The following is a 21,105-nucleotide window of genomic DNA, read 5'->3' as shown; positions in this document are numbered from 1 at the left end:
AGTTATTCAAGTGAAGTGAACTTTATATTTCCTGATAAGATTTTTTTATTACTGACAACTTGACCAGAAATAATTTACTTTCTTTAATTGTGATGATGGAAGGGGGGTAAGCTCTTTAAATTTAGGAAATAATAATAGAAAATGTAACATTTAATAGATGTTATTAAGTACACAGCGGAAAGACTTAAATATTTCCATAAATGCCAAACCTTCAGAGCTCGGCAAGTGAACCTTTTGTTTACGACATTTACACTCAAAGAATCCATCTTATTTGATTTACATCGTTTCATTTAAAGCAAACTCATTTTCTTTGTTGCTCCAGCTGAAAAACAAGTTCATGAAGAAGCTGCCGAGAGACGCGGAGGCCTCCAACGTCCTGGTGGGGGAGGTGGACTTCCTGGACGCCCCGTTTGTGGCGTTTGTTCGTCTGCAGCAAGCCGTGATGCTGGGAGCGTTGACCGAAGTTCCCGTTCCCACAAGGTAGCCGACATGCAACAATTAACTCTGAAATATAATTATAACTTTATTTTCACATTAATTCTACATTTCAGTTTTAATTTCAGTCAAGCAATCAGAAACCAGACAGAAGCTTTTAATTATAAAATGTTTTCTCCTTCATTGATTTAGTGCACGGGTGTCCAAAACGTTTTGCAACAGTTTTGGACTTTTTTAGGGAAAAAAACTATTTTTTTCCACTGAGGGGAAAAAAGTATTCTGACTAAATCTGATTTATGATCCCAGAAGATTAAAGTCAGAATTTTGAAGGAAAAAGTCAAAATTCAGAGAAAAAAAAGGTTAAAACTCTCAGATTAATGTCAGAATTCAATGAGAAAAAAGTGCAAAAATAATTCTGTTATCAAAACAAACACAAAATATTGAAATGAAAAACACTTGGATCTGTAAATCATTTTCGATGGATTATGAGAACATGATCCAAGTTTCTTTTAATTATATATAGTTTTTTAATTTAAGTCCTTTTTAGCCTCATTTAATTAATGGGTTCACCCCAGTTCTACTTTTGAGTAAAAGTTACTGGATGTTTGTGATGCTATGCAGTATCAAAGTAAAATGAACGCAAAAAATGTGGTTAATAAGAGATGAATAATTTGTGTTGTTGCTCAAGTTTTCCATTTTAAGATGACTACATCATTTTTTTAATCAGTAAATATTTTATTAATTTGTTTTATGGATATTACCCCCAACAGTCTGGTAAAAATAAATCTGTGCTAGACTTTAATCGTGGACAAGGGCCGCACAGAATCATTCTCAGAGCCGCAGACGGCCCCCGCGCCACACTTTGGACACCCCTGATTAATTCTCTGCTTTGCTTCTCTTTGTAGGTTTTTGTTCATCCTGCTTGGACCCAAAGGCAAAGCAAAGTCATATCATGAGATTGGCAGAGCAATCGCCACCCTGATGTCTGATGAGGTTAGACTGGCTCATAAATCCACTGAAATTATACTTCAGTTATACTTCTTATGTGGTACAAAAGTATCAAATGATCTGGGAGATCGCAGCTCAAAGATGTGCATTGTTGCTTGAAATTCACTCTGATTAGTAGTTGCCTTCTTCTTTCACAAACTTGATTTTTACTACAGGTAAGATACTGACAACTGCTGACTAACTCGCAGAACCCCCTTTGAAAAAAGCCAAACTGTCCCTTTGAAGCAATACATTTCTTGTAAACTTTGAAAAAACTCCGATAGGTCTGCACTTTTATTCCTTTCTTCTGAAAACAGAAAATATTTAGGCTTTTAATTAGAAATAATTGGCCTTAGCTATTTGCCAAATGCTGTTTACTGCATTAATTGCAAGGCAAACAAATAAAATAAACTCAAAGACCCCTGAGGAAAGCATTTGAGTTGATTAAAGTGATAAAACGGCGTTGCTCTCCACAGTTTTTGGGTTGATTAGATGGGATTAGTTGTTTATTTAGTGTTTGCAAGTCGCTGCTCTCTTTCCCTATTTAGTAATCCTCAGATCTGCTATCACAGTTCACTGGAGCCACATGCTTTCCTGTCACACGTTTTCCGCTCCAATACGTCTGTGTGTTTGTTCGCAGGTCTTTCATGACATTGCCTACAAGGCGAAGGACAGGCAGGACCTGCTGGCCGGGATCGATGAGTTCCTGGACGAGGTGATCGTTCTTCCTCCTGGAGAGTGGGACCCGACCATCAGGATAGAGCCTCCCAAATCGCTGCCGTCCTCTGACAAAAGGTCAAAAATGCAGGAAATCACAAAATCTTTAGAGTATTTTTGGTACCCAGCTTATGTTGCATATAATATCATTTTATAAACAAACAGATTTATGTTTCATTTAGAATGCCTAGCAAGGGAATTTATTAGTGGTGAGAATCTTTTACTATTCTCACGGTTTGATTTAGAGTGATTATTCGTAATAATTTCTGCTTTAATCTATAGGTGTGTAAAGAATACTTGTGATTTACTGCAATCAGAATGAGAAATGAGACATTAAAACGACATTTTAAATATTAATCAAGCTTTTTTTTTACTTTTAATCCCTCTTTGCATCCTTTATTTTGTCTTTACAAAGTGTTTTATTTCTGCATAAGGCAATAGAACCATATTACCATATTATATTAAATTGCATTTTCATAGCAAATGTAGGTAACACACTTATTGGAAAATACATAATAAGCCCTTTTCAAAGTGGATCTTTTACCTAAAATTCATATATTGGATGTTTTCATTCTTCCATATGGATATCAAATGCTTAGTTTTTCTTTTTGTTTTAAATAACACCCAGCCTTTTGTTGGCAATACGTTTATGTTTTTTGGTGTCTGGAAAATGAGCCTTCTCAAAAACCTTCGGAGTGTTACATCACAAATCAGCAGACACTGCCCGTCACCTAGCAACCCCAGGGAAGCCCAGCCCTGTTACCTAGCAACCCAAGCCGAGCTCCAGCATGATAGGTCAGCTAATTATACCGCTGTACAATGGCTGCTGGAAAAGACATACCATCCAGAAACCACTTGTTGCATTCTTGTTGGTTGTGCAGGAGGCTCCACTTCTGACATTCAGAGATGTACGGGAGTACAAACCTGCATTCGCTTGCATTCTTATTCTCATATGTAAACTTTGAGCAGGGGGCATGGCTAGCACCAGCTTATTTGGCTTTAAAGTCACAATTAAATCAGGCTGAAATCTCAATATATAAGAATGATTTTGTGCAAAAAATGTAATGAACATGTTGTGAAGACCATAGACCTATGCTAACCTGCTCAAGGAAGCATAGCACATCCTCAGAATGCTGTGTGAGCATGACAGACTGCAGAATCACCCAAACGCATCCAGCTGCACAACACAGTGTTTAATTATGAAACTGCCACAGTTCGTATTATATAAACCTGCAGTCAGCACTGATCTATCAGGCTATTTAATCACCTAATGGATCAGCATCATCCGACTGGAAACAGGAACCAAGTAGGTGACATCATGACGGGAAAGGTAGCAGTTAAATCAGGTTGTGTGAGCAGCTTCAGTGGGCCAAACGTTGACCTAAATCAAATAAATAATTCCAGGCGGCTTTGTGTTGATCAGATGTCACAGCAGCAACTGAAGAAACTTATTTCCGTTTCAGGAAAAACATGTACGCAGGAGGGGATTCTCAGATGAACGGAGACATGCCGCATGGTGGCGGTCATGGAGATGGAGGCGGGCACGCTACAGGGGAGGAGCTGAAGAAGACAGGAAGGTATAAAATAAACTGTTCTATATGGATGACGTTTTATTTATTGGATTGTACACTGCAAAAACACAAAATCTTACCGAGTGTTTTAGTTTCTACTGCAAATATCTTAGTAAACTCGAAATAAGACTAAACTAACTTATAAGAAACTTTTCAGCAAAATATAGCAGCTTGTTTTAAGTCAGTAATTCCTAACAATCAAGAAAAGGTTTTTGTTTCAATGGCAGATTATTTTACTTATGAGAAAAATGTCTTGTTATAAGTGAATTAGACATTTCCCCATGTTTTTAGTGAAGTCATTTGTACTTTTTCATCAATATTAAGGCTTTATTGGCTTAAAACAGGTTTCTATGTGTTACTAGTTACTAGTAAATTAGTTTTCTTATTTTAAATGTAGTAAGATATTTGCAGCAGAAACTAGACTAAAATACTTGGTAAGATTTTGTGTTTTTTCAGTGTAATTAAGAATCTCATCCCGTTATTAAGTCAGTTGTTTTGCCGTCAGGTTTTGTGGTGGTCTCCTTCTTGACATCAAGAGAAAGGCGCCTTTCTTTATCAGTGACTTCACCGACGCGCTTCACATTCAGGTCCTGTCGACCATTTTGTTTATTTACTTGGGAACTGTGACGAATGCCATCACCTTCGGTGGTCTGCTGGGGGACGCTACAGAAAACATGCAGGTCAGAGCGGGTTTTTAACCAAAGTGTGTCAGCCAAACTGTCGGATTTCCTGTTTTTAACCCTCCCTCTCCATGTTTGCAGGGTGTGCTGGAGAGTTTTCTGGGCACTGCCATCACCGGAGGTGTTTTCTGCTTGTTGGGGGGTCAGCCTCTCATTATTCTGAGCAGCACCGGTCCGGTTCTGGTGTTTGAAAGGCTTCTCTTTAACTTCAGCAGGTAAGTTTGGCATCTTCTCAGTATAACTCTAAATTAGAGTTTTAATAAATATGAAAAAGATGTTAACTGTTAGCCTTGCTAAGAAAGTTTTGTAGTTTACTGTCTTGAAATTACACAAAGTAAATCAAATTTACCTTCATCTTGTTGGAAAGAAACTTCAACTTAGAGGCCTAAACATAAACGAAAACTCACCAAACTTTACCTTTAATTGTCCCCTGGTTTAAATTTTAGCAGTTTTGATTGAATTAAAAATGGCTGTGACCAAACAGCTCTACAGCGCCCCCTAAAGTGAGAGAGGCCAACTGGTAAATAGTACGGAGCTGAAATTTGGGACGTACATAGAACCCTGTGAAACAATAAGAAAAAGTGTCTTGGAGGCATTTTCTAAACCAAACAGGAAGTCAGCCATTTTGGGTCAAAAGGTAATTTTTGCACTTTTTTACCTTCATGATTTAGTACTAATTACATTTATTAAATAAAAATGTTCCAATATGGAAGAAATATTGCTATGATACACAAAGACACGTTGCCATAGCAACTGATAACAACTCCACTCTGTGTATCAGGATTCAACCCAAAAAACACTCAAACATTTCCCACACAAAGAACAGAACATTCATGTTTATTTTGTGATCATTAATTAGTCATCGCTGTGGTAGATTAGCTGTAATCTACCACAGATTAGTGTAAACTAATCTACCAATTCCTTTCCCTCGATATTTTTTTAAATTAAAACTTTTTCTGACCTTGTTATAGATTAGCTATCAGCTAATCTACCACTGCAGTGACTGATTAGCTACCGCTGCTATCAGCTAATGTAACACTGCATTGACTGATTAGCTACCGCTGCTATCAGCTAATCTACCACTGCAGTGGCTGATTAGCTGATGATCTGTCAGAGTTGTTGTTTAGGTCATCTTTTTTAAAATTTTGTAACTGAACCAAAATGCACAGAATTCCACAGCACGTTAAGATTGTCAAAGTCAAGCTAGCATAGCTAACCTACTTTCCTTTCCCTCGATATTTTTTTTAAATTAAAACTTTTTCTGACCTTGTTATCTAGTTGTAGTGTTGGCAGTTAGTACCAAAGCACTGCGTCCCTTTTTGTTTTATATATCATGCGGACATTTAAGATTTAGTGCATTATATAGCCAACTTAGCAGCTAAGACCAATGCTAGTCATCGTTAGCGAGGAGCTTTTTGCTGGGGAAATGGGAGCGGGATCTCCATGTCATGAACTTCTCTGGTTTTGACGGTGTTTTGTGTCCTTTTTCTACGTAGGGATAACAATTTCGACTACATGGAGTTCCGGCTGTGGATCGGCCTGTGGTCGGCGTTCTTCTGCCTGGTGCTCGTTGCCACTGACGCCAGCTTCCTGGTGAAGTACTTCACCCGCTTCACGGAGGAGGGCTTCTCTTGTCTCATCAGCTTCATCTTCATCTACGATGCCTTCAAGAAGATGATCAAATTAGCTCACCACTACCCCATCAACTCGGTGTACAACATGGAAAACATCACGCAGTACGAATGTCTCTGCATGGGCCCCACGCTCTTAGGTGAGCCGTCCGTTTCATCTTAAGACTTTGCATCAGAAGAATTTCACTCACAGGAAATAAAAATACAGATTTTGGGCCTTTTTGGTGCTTTACTTTTTTTTTTAAATGTCAGTAAATTTGGCCCCACCACTGTCTTCAAATTACCGTATTTTCCGCACGACAAGACGCACCGGATTATAAGGCGCACCTTCAATGAAAGGCCTATTTTAAAACTTTTTTCATATATAAGGCGCACCGCATTATAAGGCGCATAGAATAAACGCTACAGTAGAGGCTGGAGTTACGTCATGCATCCACTAGATGGAGCTGCACTACAGGGAATATCAACAAAACAGTCCGACTCCGGTCGGTTAAGAGAGCCTCCTGCGATTGGGCCGGAGCGTGGCCGGACGATGGTCACCCTTCTCCGTTCGCGCACAGCATGTTTGTGGAGAACGTGGTGCTAAATGACCTGCAGATGACCTGATTATAGACGATCGGTAGGTAGATAGGTCAGTCAAACTTTATTAACAAACCAGCATTCTGACAACTATCCCAGCATGCACCGCGCGTTTCTTCTTCTATGGGCGAAAATGAAGTCGGCGGCTGCTTACCGTAGTTGCTGGACCTGTTGTGGCTCAATATTGGTCCATATATAAGGCGCACTGTCGGCTTTTGGGGAAATTTAAAGTTTTTAGGTGCGCCTTATAGTGCGGAAAATACGGTAAACAAACTTGGTGTCAATTGGTGTTGTACAAACATTTAAGACTTTAAACATCTTGTATAATTTTATATACATATTTTATGTTAATAGAAGTTAACATAAAATAGTATATTTTATATTAATATTAAAATAACATAATTATTTTATGAATTCTATTAACAAATTATAATAATAATGATTTAAATAAAATTTTGCGTTAAAATATTTATTAATATTTTTAAAATATTGATAAATATTTCCAAAGGTCATCAGCCAGCCACCACAAATTTACAAAATCAAACAGAATATGGTGCCAATCAATTGTTACATTTATACAGCAAACAGTTTTGTGTGCCATTTGTTGTTCTTTTTATTTTAAACATCATTAATAAAAATTTTATCAAGATGATTTATCAAAACTCTTATGATAAGAATGTTTTTTAATAATAAATAGTGAACAATATGATAAATACCCATCGCTTCTTTCCAGGTGCCTAAACCTGTGAGTAGATTAGGAAAGTAAAACACAGATTAGTTGCTATTTAAAAGTTTTATAGACATAAAATCAACTTTTTGTCGTGTGTTTGGCAGAAAATGAGACGGAGCTGCTTGACGATCCTTTGGAAGACACATCATCGTGGTACATGAACTACACAGGCCTGGTGGGTTTCTTGCATTTAAATCCACATTCTAGGAAAAAAGTTAAACTTTAAATGAAATGAGTAGATAATGTCTGAACAGAAGCACTGTTCAGACTGATGGACTTTATCCAGTGTTTAATTCTTATAATTAGGTGAAAATTAAGCCTGGTGTTTGAGTGTGTGTGGCGTAATTACAGTGTCTTATTTGTTGTGTTCAGCCACCAAACCGCACGTGGTCGAGTCTCACCAAGTCAGAGTGTTTAATGTACAAAGGAGAGCTGGTGGGAGAGGCGTGCGGCTACGTCCCAGACATCACCCTCATGTCCTTCATCCTCTTCTTCGGTACCTACACCACCTCCATGTGTCTTAAGAAGTTCAAAACAAGCCCCTTCTTCCCCACCACTGTGAGTACTGCCACAATTGGATTTGCATCATACTAAGAACACCTTTAATATAGCAAGAAACAAAAACAAAACAGGGTGGACAAGTCCGTGTTCCCACATGCGTTGCCAGACGAGGCCAGTGGAGAAGATTAGTGTGGCACAACTAAAAATTAAAAACAAAGAAAAAGGAATGAAAAAATATACAAAACAGGAGTTTTTAAAGAGACAGAGGCCCAATTTCAAGGTGTTAAACTGGAAAGTCAAATTTCTTTTAAGTCATATTTGATATATATAAAATATTTATCACAACTAAAGTTAACATAGTTACTTGATTTTACTATGAAATGGCACCAGGTGGCTGGAAAACACAGCACCGTCCCTTTAATAGAGCATGTTTTCCTCCCAACCAGGTGAGGAAACTCATCAGTGACTTCGCCATCATCCTGGCCATCCTTATCTTTTGTGGAGTTGATATGTTTGTGGGAGTTGACACTCCTAAACTTATTGTGCCAACTGAATTTAAGGTGAGCTCCTGCTTATTTTCTAATATTTATTATTATTTAAAATGATCCACGATTAGATGAACATGTTGGCCTAAATATGTTGTAATTTTCCTATTAAAAGAATTTGTGATACGTGAAAACTCATAATTACTTAAAAAAATTGACATCTTTTGTAATATTTTTCACCCATGGAGGTCGCCATTTTTTCACCGGTGGGTTGATGACGTCATCAGGTCCATTCTGTACCGGAGTCTACAGAGTAAACACAGGAAGGTTAACTTTACCCCAGTAGTTGTTGATCATATTGCGTTTGGCTGGAGTAATTTTAGAAAATGCCACACGGTGTCACTGTCAGCTGTAATGTGAGGCGAATCTGGATCGCTTCCCGCATGACAAAAACAGAAGTGGGAAAAATCCATAGCCGAACACAACTTCCGAAGGATCTACATTTGTGCTCTCAACATTTCTTTCCAGAAGACTTTGTCATTTGTAAGAGCAAAGCTGAAGACGACTCTCTTGGACCAAGTAGACGTCATTTACCCAGAATGCATTGCAGCGTGAACAAAATGACGACATACTGTATTGTTTTTATATCTAAAATAAAGTCTATTGTTACAACTAATCGTGGATCCCTTTAAGGTCAACAAAGGAAAGACAAGATGTTAAATTTATAAGAGTCAGATGTCATATTTGTAAAACAACATGGTGGATCCTTTTATTTTTCTCTCTCCCTGCAGCCAACAAGCCCGAAGCGGGGCTGGTTTGTGCCCCCGTTTGGAGGAAACCCCTGGTGGGTTTACCTGGCCGCCGCCCTGCCTGCTCTCCTCGTCACCATCCTGATCTTCATGGACCAACAGATCACCGCTGTGATCGTCAACAGGAAGGAGCACAAGCTAAAGGTGACGCCACAAACCGTCCTTACAGAAAGTGTCAAGCTTCTGCTAAGATTATTTCCAATCACAAGCAAATCCAGGCTAAATTCACCCTGTGGGTGAAAATCATTCTCAGGGAAGTGAGAGATGTTTCATATGAGTGACTGCACCTTTTTCAGGTCGAAATGTAACCGCTGGCAGGTTTTAAATAGAAGCTGAGTCATTATTTATTTCTGTTTTATATCTGGATTTAATGTTTATGGGTACAAACACGTGGACAAAATTATTTAGTCTTTTCTAGAAGTACCAGCATTTTTGTGCAGCCCTGTTTCATTAGTTTTCACTGCAAAAACACAAAACCTAGTGCAAATATCTTAGTACATTTGAAATAAGACAAAATTAACTTACAAGTAACATTTCAGTGAGAAAAGTGCTTTTTTTTAAAGCCAATAATTCCTTAATATTGATTTTAAAAAATTCATTGGCAGATATTTTCACTTATAACATGGGAAAATGTCTTGTTATAAATGAATTAATCTGCCAACTGAATAAGTACAGTTTCAAAATCTTTAAAAGTCCGAAATTATTCAGGCCACAGATAATTTTCTGTTGCTGAATGGATCAGAAGGCCTTTAGCCTTTGGATTTAGGTCCGTGTCCGTCTGCAGCTGCACTGTCCATGTCCGAGCATGCTCCCGACCTTTGACCCTGTTTGTTGTCTGGAACAGAAAGGGGCAGGTTACCATCTGGACCTATTCTGGGTGGCGATTCTGATGGTGGTTTGCTCCTTCATGGGCCTGCCGTGGTATGTGGCCGCCACCGTCATCTCCATCGCCCACATCGACAGTCTGAAGATGGAAACGGAAACGTCGGCGCCGGGAGAGCAGCCCAAGTTCCTGGGAGTGAGGTGAGAACCAACGGAGCCGCCAAAATAAAAGAGCCGTTTGTAAAGAACCAACGGAGCCGCCAAAATAAAAGTACAGCCGTTTGTAAAGAACCAACGGAGCCGTCAAAATAAAAGTACAGCCGTTTGTAAAGATACACAGTAATTTTCACTAATTATTATTTTCAATTTCAAACTTAATATACAATTAGCAAGCAAAATATTTAGCTTATATACTTAATATTTTGCTCCAGTTCAAGCTGAAAATTTAGTTAGCAAGCCAAAAACATAGCTAGCTATTTAGTAACAAGTTAAGTTAGCATGGTAGGTATTTAGCCCTCAGCTAAATATTTAGTACTGATATTCAAGCAGAAATTGCTTATTTGTTCACAAGCTACTGCATTCAAAGTGTTAAATATTAGTAAATACAAAAATAACTTTAAGTGGTATAAACATTTTAAAGATATAGATAGCAAGTTAAATATTTAGTTTGTAAGCTAAATATTTATCTTTAAACTGTGGCATAAATAAATACATAACATGGTGAAAATATGAGCCCCATTTTTTTCTCTTCTGCCAAGTTAAATAACCCAAATTATTACCGTTAATTTTTGAGTGTATAATTTTACAAACGTTGGGTCTCTTCTGACCTGAGCTTCTTGTTCTGCTTGCTGTCCCTCTTGCTTCACTTTTTAAATTCAAAGCCTGCATCGGTGATTTAAAGCCCGGGTCACAGCAATCATTCACCCAGGGTGTTGAGGAGAAATTCGTCTCCTCAGTCTCACCTGTTTTGAAAGGTCAGGTCAAACCAAATGGACACACTTAGAGAAAATTATTGTTGGATTTTGAAACCTGGTTGATCATAAACACCAGACTTTCACCTTTTCACTTAGAACAAGAACAATTTGATTCTTCCTTCCTTGGATGAATTAGATTTTTAAAACATTATTTTGCTGTGGTTTTGTCTTCAGACTTCACCAGTGGCTAAGCTAACACGTTTCTTCCTGTGTTTGGATGGTTTGTTTTGTTTTTGTATCTGTGTGCCGTCCTCCTCGCCCCCTGATGTGGCAGCTGAGCTAATAAACTGCTGTACGGCGTCACACCGAAGCATCCAAACCGGTTTTGAACTTTACAATGTTTGCTTTTCCTAATATAATGTTTCTGAACTGTATCTGTTACTGCTAGAATCTTACAGTTCATGAGGAAAATGAGTCCAGTCTTTGAGGTTTTGGTGGAAACGAAAAGCTTCCAGCTTTGCGACGTTCCCTTCCTGTCCTGTTTTGCAGAGAGCAGAGGGTCACCGGAGTGTTTGTGTTCATCCTGACAGGACTGTCTGTGTTCATGTCTCCAATTTTAAAGGTAATTTACTAAACATTTTGCAGCGGTAACATTTACTTTGGTAGAATTTTCTCTTAAAGGGGCAGTTTTATGTAAAATCAGATTCTTTCCAGCTTTACATTAAAATTTTATGTTATTTCCTCATCAAAAACAGACCTGAAGTGTTGCTTTGATTTTATTCATGCGTGTTTGAGAAATCCTTTAATCTCCATGGCAACCACTCAGATGGCAAAAACGCCTAGTTGGACCTAGCCCCGCCTTCAGTAAGAGCTGGAGCTTTTAAAGAGACAGGAATTTCAAGCTATCAAGTTATTCATATTTAATGTTTATATATCAAGTATCATAGTTACATATTTTTGCTATAAAATGATTCTAGGTGCCAGGAAAACACATAATTCTGCCCCTTAAAGCCATTTTTACTGCATGTTTTGCACGTCTAGTTTATCCCCATGCCGGTCCTGTATGGAGTCTTCTTGTACATGGGAGTCGCTTCTCTTAACGGCGTTCAGGTAAATTTCTTTCATTTCAATTCCATAAAAGCTGGAGCTGTTGTTTCATCATCCACCAGTTTATCTTCTGATTGGTGTGATAACTCTGTATTTGTTTTGACTCTTGCTTAGTTTATGGACCGGCTGAAGCTGCTGCTGATGCCGGCCAAGCATCAGCCGGACCTGGTGTACCTGAGGCACGTTCCCCTCAGGAAGGTCCACCTCTTCACCTTCATCCAGATCCTCTGCTTGGCTCTGCTCTGGATCCTCAAGTCCACCGTGGCGGCCATCATTTTCCCCGTCATGGTAAAGAAGAACCTGCTCACGCTCGAGCCACAGAACGTTTTATAGACGGATCAAAAAAGACTCAGAAATACCAGATTAGTAATGATTTAGGGTTTTAATTAGTTATTTTGGTAATGGATGCTTTAGTAAAACTGCCCCAGATAGGGATGCAACTAATGATTTGTTTAGTAATCAATTATTCTATCAATTATACCTACAATCGGATTAAAAACTGGCATATTCTGCTGATTTTTGATTTAACCACTTAAATACATTAAAAGATGCAAATAGACAATTAATTCAATTCCTTTTTTAGATAAGAAAATTAACATTTCATTGCCTAAGAGGCAATAATACAGCATTTTTTTAGTGAAGGCTCGATCATCTACAGCTAAAATACCATCAACATGGCTCAGTCCTTTCTGCTTGACTTAGCAGTGCTGATTATTTTTCCAATGAACCGATTAATAATTGAATAGGAGATTTTTTTTTAACAGAATGTGAACCAGGTGAAGCTAAAAATGCCACTTGAGTTGTAGGTAGAACACATTTACAGATAAAGAAGGTTTTTCATCTTAAATGCAAAATGTTTATATATTTTGTACATTTTTAGCTTATTTACTGCTCTGTGTGTTATTTTGTCAGAAAATGGCCTTTTTTGAGTCTGTATACTCCAGTTACCAATTAATCGATTACAGAATTAGTTGACGATTATTTCAGTAATCGATTAATCACGATTAATCTCAGTAGTCTGATCGTTTCCGTCCTGTAACCCGTGTTTCCGACGTTTCCAGATTCTCGCTCTGGTTGCGGTCAGGAAAGCCATGGACTACATGTTCTCCCAGCGCGACCTGAGCTTCCTGGACGACGTCATTCCTGAGAAAGACAAGAAGAAGAAGGAGGATGAGAAGAAGAAGAAATGTGGCAGCGTGGACAGTGATGGTGAAGATGTAAGAGTTGAGCTGCAGTTTGTTTTTTTTTCACCATCTCTGTTTCTGTGGAGCTCAGATTCTGGATTCCTCCCTTTGCAGGACGGAGAGTTTGGCGACGGCAGATTAGGGCCGGGCTAAGAGAATAAGAAAATTAATTAAAAGAGAAAAGTCAAAATGCTCCAAAAGAAAAAAAAGTGTTGTATGAGAATTAAGTCATTAAACCACCAGAACAAAGTTCTAACTTTACAAAGATAAAGTCGTAATACAAGAAAAGAATTTGTAACAATAAGCGAATAAAGTCACGATAATATGAGAAAAAGCCCAAAATGGTCAAATTATAAACTCATATTACAAGATTAAAGTCACAATATTAGTAGAAAGAGATAATTTTATGACTTAAAATAGTAATTTTATGATACCTGCTACACACAACAAAATAAATCCTTAAAATGAGGAACGTTGAGCACCTTGTGAAGCTGTACTTTGGTATCGGTTTTACAAAGAGGATGTAATTTATCTTTTAACACATCAAGTTCTTATCAGCAGCAGGACTGAAACAATTTGCAAACGCTTCCATTTTAAAGAAAGAGCCAAACGGACTGGATGAGCTGCCCATGTCGGCTCCTGGTAACTCTTTCCAGCGAGTTCCTGTCTCAGGATGTGTTTCCTCTCTCCAACAGTCTGACTATCCTTACAATGAGAATGTTCCCAATATTAAAATTCCCATGGACATCATGGAGAAGGAGCCCTTCTTAGGTGATAAGGCCTCTGACAGTGAGTAAACCGCCACCGCCTGCAGGGAAACACAAATCTTCCTCCTGACTGTCTCTGCTTCATAACGATGACCCGTCTTTACACACACGTTGGGTTTTTCACTCTTTTCTTTTTTTATTTTCTGCATTAGTCTTGTCCCTGAAAAATGCATGAAATCTACTCACCGCTTCAGATTATGGTGTCTTAATCTTTTTTTCCCCATCTTCTAATTTAATTTCTGGCTCTAATGTTCTTCTAATGGCCTCTGCTGTTAGACGACTCTGATCATAAATCAACCTTTTCTCTAAAACTGCAGAGTTTTCCACGAATCAGCAGGTTTAGAACTAACAGCTAACATTTTGCCTCTTTTCTCCTCTCAGGCTGAAAGCGTTTGTAATTGTTGCATGCTTGTTCTGGAATGAAAACCTGCAAAATCCTTCAAGCTGAGTAAATGAACAGTTGATTTTTGAAGCATTCCTTATTAAAGCAGCTGTTCTCTTTTCCTCAGGAGAGAAGCCCCTGTCATTCCTTGATCGACACACATCGTGCTGAGCAGCTCCGCTTCTACCAGGACAGCTACTTATCCAGGTGAGACGGGAAAAAGAGTGAGGATGGAAAACAAAATGAAACTCAGCTGCAGCTGGCTCCTGTTTAGACTTGGTGGAAGTGATGCTGGTAAAAGGTCATGGGACAGCTAACCTACAATTATTGGCCTGATCTTTAAAGGTCAGATCGGCGGATTAGCTAACCCAGGGCTAACAGGCGCCATGCCTGGGACTCTGTCTGTAGACGGCAATGAACTTCTGCAGCTTCTCCAGAAAACCTCCTGCAGAGCGTCAGTCCCCTGCAGAGACATCTGGATGACAACCAGTCCGGTTTTTACTTTGTTGTCCAAATGCGACCAATGTTTGATTTTTTTTTTGTCCAAATCCAATCAATATCTAACTTTTATGTTCAAATATAATCTATTCCCGACTTTTTTGGACAAATGTGAAAAGCCCAAAAATTTCTGACTTTTTTTTGTACATATATAAACTCTACCCAACTTTTTTGTTCAAATGGGACTTATGTATATTTTGTCCAAATCCAATCTATATCTAACTAACCCGTATCCGACTGTTTTCAGTTCAGATGTGATCCATATCTGACTTTTCTTCATCAAAATGTGGCCTATATGCACTTTTTTTTTTTGTTTAAATGTGTCCTGTATCATTTTCTGGTCAATGCAACCTACATCTGATTCTTCTAAATGCAGTTGACCCGTATCTAACTTTTTTTGTTTAAATGTGACCTATATCCAACTTTTTAAAATTCAAAATCCACATATATCTGAAAATTAGAGAACAAAACCTTTGACCTTGTTTGGTCATGTCAGTCATGTTGAACTTTGTATGAATGTGGGATTGTTTAAACATAATCCTGTTGGTCGAATCTGAAGCCAAATTGCTTCCAACTCTGACGACCCGAGGTACAGATATCTCCGAAAAAATATGATTACAGTTCAGGGTTGAAAATCCTAAAATAAGACTGGCATCCAAAACGTTACTGGTTCTAGATTTTAAATCATTTCCTCGTTTTACCTCTTTCTTTTCTTGTGTTTGTTTGTTTTTTTGAAGCAGCATAAAACAGGAAGTTGAAATATTCATATGAAATATTCTTCTGATATGTTTTCTGTTGCGGATGAAGATCGTGAAACAAACTTCACTTTTTTACAAGCTGTGTTCTGTAGATAATTATCTGTTGGTGTAATCATTGACTCTTTTTGGCAAAGATTTGTCTGGTGCCTGAAAAATGCTGAATTGTTGATTAAATATTAATTATTTGTTTAGATTAAGGCTAGAGTATGTGACTTTTATGAAAGTGTTTTCATATATTTGTTAGAATTGTCACTGGCAGAAAAAGACTGGATGTTTGGCTTAATTCGAAGGATTTCATGGAAAAACCATCAGAAAATGAAAATGGCAAAAACATTTCTGTAAAGTTGCGTATAAATAAACCACAATATTTCTAAAAATGACAACAAACCAGCCGTCCATCTCTGTAGTGAACAGATTCACTTTGCAGCCATTGGTAGCCAAAGTTTGGAATAAATCACTGAAACTTTGTTGTGAATAAATTAAACAGAAAACAAAGCTGCTACAGCTAGTTCTACTGTTCATGGGGTGTACTTGGTTTTTCTCACAGTTTTTCTGTTTTCTCTAACAAATAGTGACAGCATGGAATCTGTTGTTTGTATTTTGTACTCATAGATAGATTTAAATAATTTTAGCAGCTGGTGAAGACCTGGTCAGTTTATTTCTGTTTTACTAAATGAAATCCTAGAATTAAATGTGACTTATTTATTATTCAGATTATTCTTTCTTTTTATTATTCAGAATGAGCCGTTTTAGGGCATTTTGTCACCTTACATCCAAATAAGCTGCTGCTGGCCACGTCTCCACAAGTCATCATTTTCACTGGCTGCAAACTGATGTGGAATTATACAACCGTACATCTTTGAAAAGCATTAGTAGATCCTCCTGCACAACCAAACGGAATGCAGCATGTGGTTTCTGAATTTTGAGTCAACACCAAAACGCGTCTTTTCCAGCTGCCATTGTACCTCGCTAAAACCAGCTGACCAAATGTTCTAGAATTATCCTGGGGTTGCTAGGTAACAGGCAGCACTCTGCTGGGGTTGCTAGGTAACGGCGCATTGGCTACTGATGATGTTACATTCAGAAGGTCTCATTTTCCAGACACCAAAACACGTCTGGGTGGGTTTTTTTAGACCAAAATGGAAAAGTAAAAACATTCAAAATGTGAATTTTGCGTTACAGGTCCCTTTTAGGAGAGCATTTTTCAGATAAATTCAGACAGTTTCAGTTTTTGTCGTTTGTGTCCTGACAGCTGGGGTTTGTGTTTCAGCCCGGAGATGACCCCGCTGAAGTCAGTGCCTCAGATCAGGATAGACATGGAGCCGGAAGACGAAGACACGTTTTACTGGAGGGGCCGGGGATCCGAAACGTCGCTGTAGACCACCAACCTGCAGCTTCCTGTCAAATTAGTCTTAACTTTTCGCTTCTTTTATGATTTTAAGAGGTTTGTTTTGAATTTCTGGGACTGAAAAAGGGATAATTTTTAAGTACTTCTGTCTTCACCTTCATGTTGGCATTTCTCTCACACCTCCAGTCTCACTTGTTGATTAAATTAACTCCTTACTGCTGATCTATGCAACTGCTGCCACAGTAAATGCTGCAGCGCTCTCACTAAACATGGAGTGCCGTCCCATCTCTTTTTATATACTCATATTTATGTATAAATACAAATATGACCTTTCAGATTTTTTTATATAAACTGAACTACTCTAACATTTTCCTGTAGCAGGAAAATTATGTTTTTATAGCTCTACCTCTTGTTTTAGATTCAAATCTTATTACGAACAAATGATTCTTGGAGTTTTGATATTTTCTCCCTGTCCTTTCCTAGAGTTGCAATAATTTAAGAAATGTGCTGTATTATAGCTTGTAAAGGAAGTGAAATAGAGATTTAATATAATTAACTATAAATTAACAGAGCACAGTTGTGTGTGCTGATTTGATTGCTTCTGTTTGTTTCTAATCAAATCTTTTACACTTTTCTTCCAAACTGTTTTTTTTATTAACATATTTTTGTTTTCTGTTGATTTTTAAAAAGTGATCATGTGTAAATGTCGGTCACATTTCCTGTGTATTTTTCTATGATGTGGATAGAAGATCATCATAATCATCCAACCTTTCTCAGCCAAACAGTAACCCGAACTGGGAATCATATTATATTAATACATGACTGTGCTGCATAAATCCTGTACCTAAGTGGCCTAAAAAGGATCGATTTGAACTGGAAGAAATGCAGGAAACATGATGTGGAAATGATATTCATGACGGCTTGTGTTCACAGCAGGAATGTGTGTATTTTATCAGCTGTCATCTGATTTATGGGTTGTTTAAATCACTTTTTTAACATATATTAAAGGATATTTTTAGGTGGTCAAACCACACACAAGAAAATCACTAATAAACTAAATTATTTACTAGCCTGCATTTAGTGCTTAGTTAAATTTAAACGTATCCTTAAAAATTTTGGAAGAAATAAAATCTGATTGGAATTATTATTTTTTTTTTTACAAATTGAATTTTTGACACTGATTTTTTAACTTGTTCAATTATGTCATTGTTTGTTTTTACACTTTAAATTCACTGCAAAAAATTCACCTGCAGAAATTTGCCTTCAAAAATAAAATAACATTTTTGAAAAATTACATTTCCAAGAAACATTTGCAGGTGATTTTTTTTCTTGTGCATTTAAAGTAAAAATTTTAAATTGATAATTGCACAGAATAGATTGTTATAATTTCAATGTGTAAAAATGAGATTATATTTCTTCCATATAAAACCAAACAGCTAATTTATGACAGAAAACGCAAACAGTGTTTCTACACGTTTTTCCATTTCCAATTTTTTTTTATTGATGAATACTTTTCAATTGTTTGACTTGTGTGAATGGTAATAAATAGCACCTCTATCTAGGGTTTTAAATATCCTTCTGGACTCTGAAATTGGTTTAAATGTGACCGCAAATGTGAAAAAAGTCACAGAGATACTTTTCTCCAACTGGAAGATTGTTGGAAAATTTCATCATAATTCTTCCAAACTTGATGGATCATTGCTGACGTCTCTATATTAGCACACAAAGATCCTGTTTTCTTACAGATGCTCACTCTGATCCCTCTATTTTCAATACTTCACTGTGTTCTCCAGCTTTTCCATTTTGAGTTTATCGTGTCCTGATGAGGAAAACTCTGGTGTTTTTCCTCATTGCTGCACTCAGACCTGGACATCACTAAACATAAAATGTAACACTTTTGTTTTTTATTCTTGTGTAACCACAAAAGCATTGGAAAGTGTCCACAGTTAAAGAATGGAGCCTTTACTTTTGGTTTGTGCTTAAGGATGAATGTTCTGTAGATCAACTTGTTGTATTTCCATTTTAAATGTTTTTTTTTTTTTGTTACACTTCCCAGAAAAATGTTTTAGAAAACTGTAAACTTTGCAGTTTGAACCCAAGTGATGACATACAAGTCAAAACAAATCCATTCTTTTGCTTATGTGGGATTTTTTTAAAGACTTTGTGCTGTGAAGTGCACAGTCATAATGAGACAGAGGATTAATAATAATGTGAACCACACCAGGGTTATCCTTTAACTACAGCACGATGGTCCAAAAGTGAAGACCGTTCTCTTTCTGTGGGTTTCATCTCAGACAGAAAGTCCTCTCTGTCTTTATTCACACGACGTCTTTCACTCTCCAAATCCTCGTTTTTATCCCCATGAGAGGAAACTCAACGCTCTGCAGGTTTTCCAGTGGAGTTTAGTTCACCGCCTGTCAGAAAGCTGCAGAGGAAAACTGACACTTTATTGTTGAATTAACTTATGAGTCTTTCTAGAGAAGAAAAAATTGATTATTGTAGAATTTCTATTTTTCAAATGAAATGTATATTGAAAATAAACTGTTATCAAACACCGATGGCGTCCTGGTGATTTTTACTTGTAGCAACAGGTGGCTTGATTCTGACTGAGTTGGGTCGTAACTGATTACATTTACCTTAGTAACTTCTTTGAAAAAATTACTTTTAGGAGTATTTTCACAACTCTGTACTTCCAGTAATTTTATTATGAAGTATTTCTACTCTAACTTGAGTAAAAATTCTGTATTTTCTACCCACTGAATGAAAAACAAACATGTTTTAACCAAAAATTCACCAGACATAGACCTGCAGTTTCTGTTAAAAAAAACTGCAGATTTTTTTTATTGAATTTAAATTTGTTATTTTTGCTCCTTACATGAATTATTGTCATTTTCATCTTTAAAATACGAAAATTTCCACTTAAATTTATATTTCGGTCCGTCTAATGATGTAATTTTTTAATATTAAATGACTGATAATTTGATCAGTACTTGAGTACTTTTTACCAAATGTAGCTGATAGCGAAAATTCAACCTGGAAGACTCCATCCCCTCCGTTCGCCCATCGGCGTTATGCTCATCTCCGACCTCAGCTCTGGACCTCACCCGGCGTGTCCAATCATCAGTCAAGCTCTGCATAAAGGATCCACACCGAAGCCATCGGCCGCTTCCCAGCTGCGTTCTGCCCACCACCGCCCCTTCTCCACCCACATCCTTCGGCTCTCCAGGCTCTCCCTTTCCAGACCTCCTCCACCAGCGTCGGGCCCCGGGGGAGAGCATCCCTAATCGGTTATCGGGATGTTCATCGAGTTCACATCAAATCTCAGCTCAGATCAGCTGCCGGGCCCGCGCCAAAGAACTGTTATTCATTGCTGTCATTAAATCTTTTAATTGTTCCTTTTTCTTCGTCTGAGTCTTTCCAGATTGAAATGTGTTTTTGCTCTTAATTTCTTGGACAGATACTTTTTACTTTTACTTGAGTAAAATATGTTGAAGTAGTGCTTCAACTCTGCCCAGATCTGGTTTCTGAACCAACTTCTGATTTGATTCTTTGGAAAATAAAATATATTCCATTATTTTATTGCAATATGTAGACGTACACTGACCGGTAATTATTTACAATTAAAACCTGATCAAAAAGTTCAATAAGTGTTAAAATAAACCAGCTAAAGAACCTCACTGGAGACGTTCTCCTTCATAGAGCATTTCTCTGTAAGCCAGAGGAAAGGTTGTTTGTAAAAATCGCAGCAGGTCAGCCGTCAGGCCGCCTGTCTCACTCCAACAACAATGGCACATTCAAAGTCTGAGACGTCTCCTTTCTTCCTCATTCTGAGGTTTTGAACTTCAGCTAATCTTCTTCACCACATCCAGGAACCTCCATGCTTTCATTTGCATTTGGCTGGAAACTAGAGGTGGTGATAGATGCTAAATACGGATGATATTGATACCAAGTTGGTATATCGGATCGATGCTAACATGACAAGATCTAAATTTTATTTAATTTTTGTTCTGCAGTTTCTCAACTCTTACTGAAAAAAGATTTTGTTTTGATTTGCTCTCAAATTATTTATCTTTTTATTTAGGAAAAAATGCACACACATTTCAATTGTTTCTGTTAATTGTGTAAATATGCTATTAAAGTATTTTGTAGAATATAAACTTTAAAGGAACCAAACACCTAAAGGTCAGAAGGCTGATATAT

General features: G+C 37.5%; 1 protein-coding gene across 2 annotated transcripts; it reads left to right on the top strand.

The window, feature by feature from the left end:
- Positions 1-300: 300 nt before the first annotated feature.
- LOC106942093 (electrogenic sodium bicarbonate cotransporter 1-like) lies at positions 301-17,270 on the top strand. 2 transcript variants are annotated; one of them, XM_015025272.1, is made up of 19 exons: positions 302-480; positions 1,341-1,428; positions 2,063-2,217; positions 3,603-3,716; positions 4,216-4,390; positions 4,472-4,605; positions 5,887-6,161; positions 7,435-7,505; positions 7,703-7,888; positions 8,278-8,391; positions 9,108-9,269; positions 9,970-10,148; positions 11,411-11,483; positions 11,903-11,971; positions 12,083-12,256; positions 13,030-13,185; positions 13,848-13,941; positions 14,429-14,508; positions 16,828-16,916. In XM_015025272.1, the coding sequence occupies exons 1-18, from the start codon at positions 338-340 to the stop codon at positions 14,470-14,472; spliced, it is 2,406 nt and encodes an 801-aa protein (XP_014880758.1). In that variant the 5' UTR covers positions 302-337; the 3' UTR covers positions 14,473-14,508; positions 16,828-16,916. The 2 variants fall into 2 exon arrangements, with proteins under 2 accessions (XP_014880757.1, XP_014880758.1); XM_015025271.1 differs by lacking the exon at positions 13,848-13,941 and having other exon boundaries at positions 301-480; positions 16,828-17,270.
- The last annotated feature ends 3,835 nt before the right edge of the window (positions 17,271-21,105 follow it).

The sequence above is a fragment of the Poecilia latipinna genome, unplaced genomic scaffold (assembly GCF_001443285.1).
Source record: "Poecilia latipinna isolate Pla-1442-1.1 unplaced genomic scaffold, P_latipinna-1.0 Scaffold4037, whole genome shotgun sequence".
Taxonomy (NCBI): Eukaryota; Metazoa; Chordata; class Actinopteri; order Cyprinodontiformes; family Poeciliidae; genus Poecilia; species Poecilia latipinna.
The sequence above is the reverse complement of the archived record's forward strand: the minus strand, read 5'-3'. Positions and strand labels throughout refer to the sequence as shown.

Coding starts and splice junctions, on each gene's coding strand:
- LOC106942093 (XM_015025271.1), top strand. CDS start 338: ATGAAGAAGCTGCCGAGAGACGCGGAGGCCTCCAACGTCCTGGTGGGG. Junction 4,391..4,471: donor ACGCTACAGAAAACATGCAG/GTCAGAGCGGGT, acceptor CCATGTTTGCAG/GGTGTGCTGGAGAGTTTTCT. Junction 6,162..7,434: donor CATGGGCCCCACGCTCTTAG/GTGAGCCGTCCG, acceptor TGTGTTTGGCAG/AAAATGAGACGGAGCTGCTT.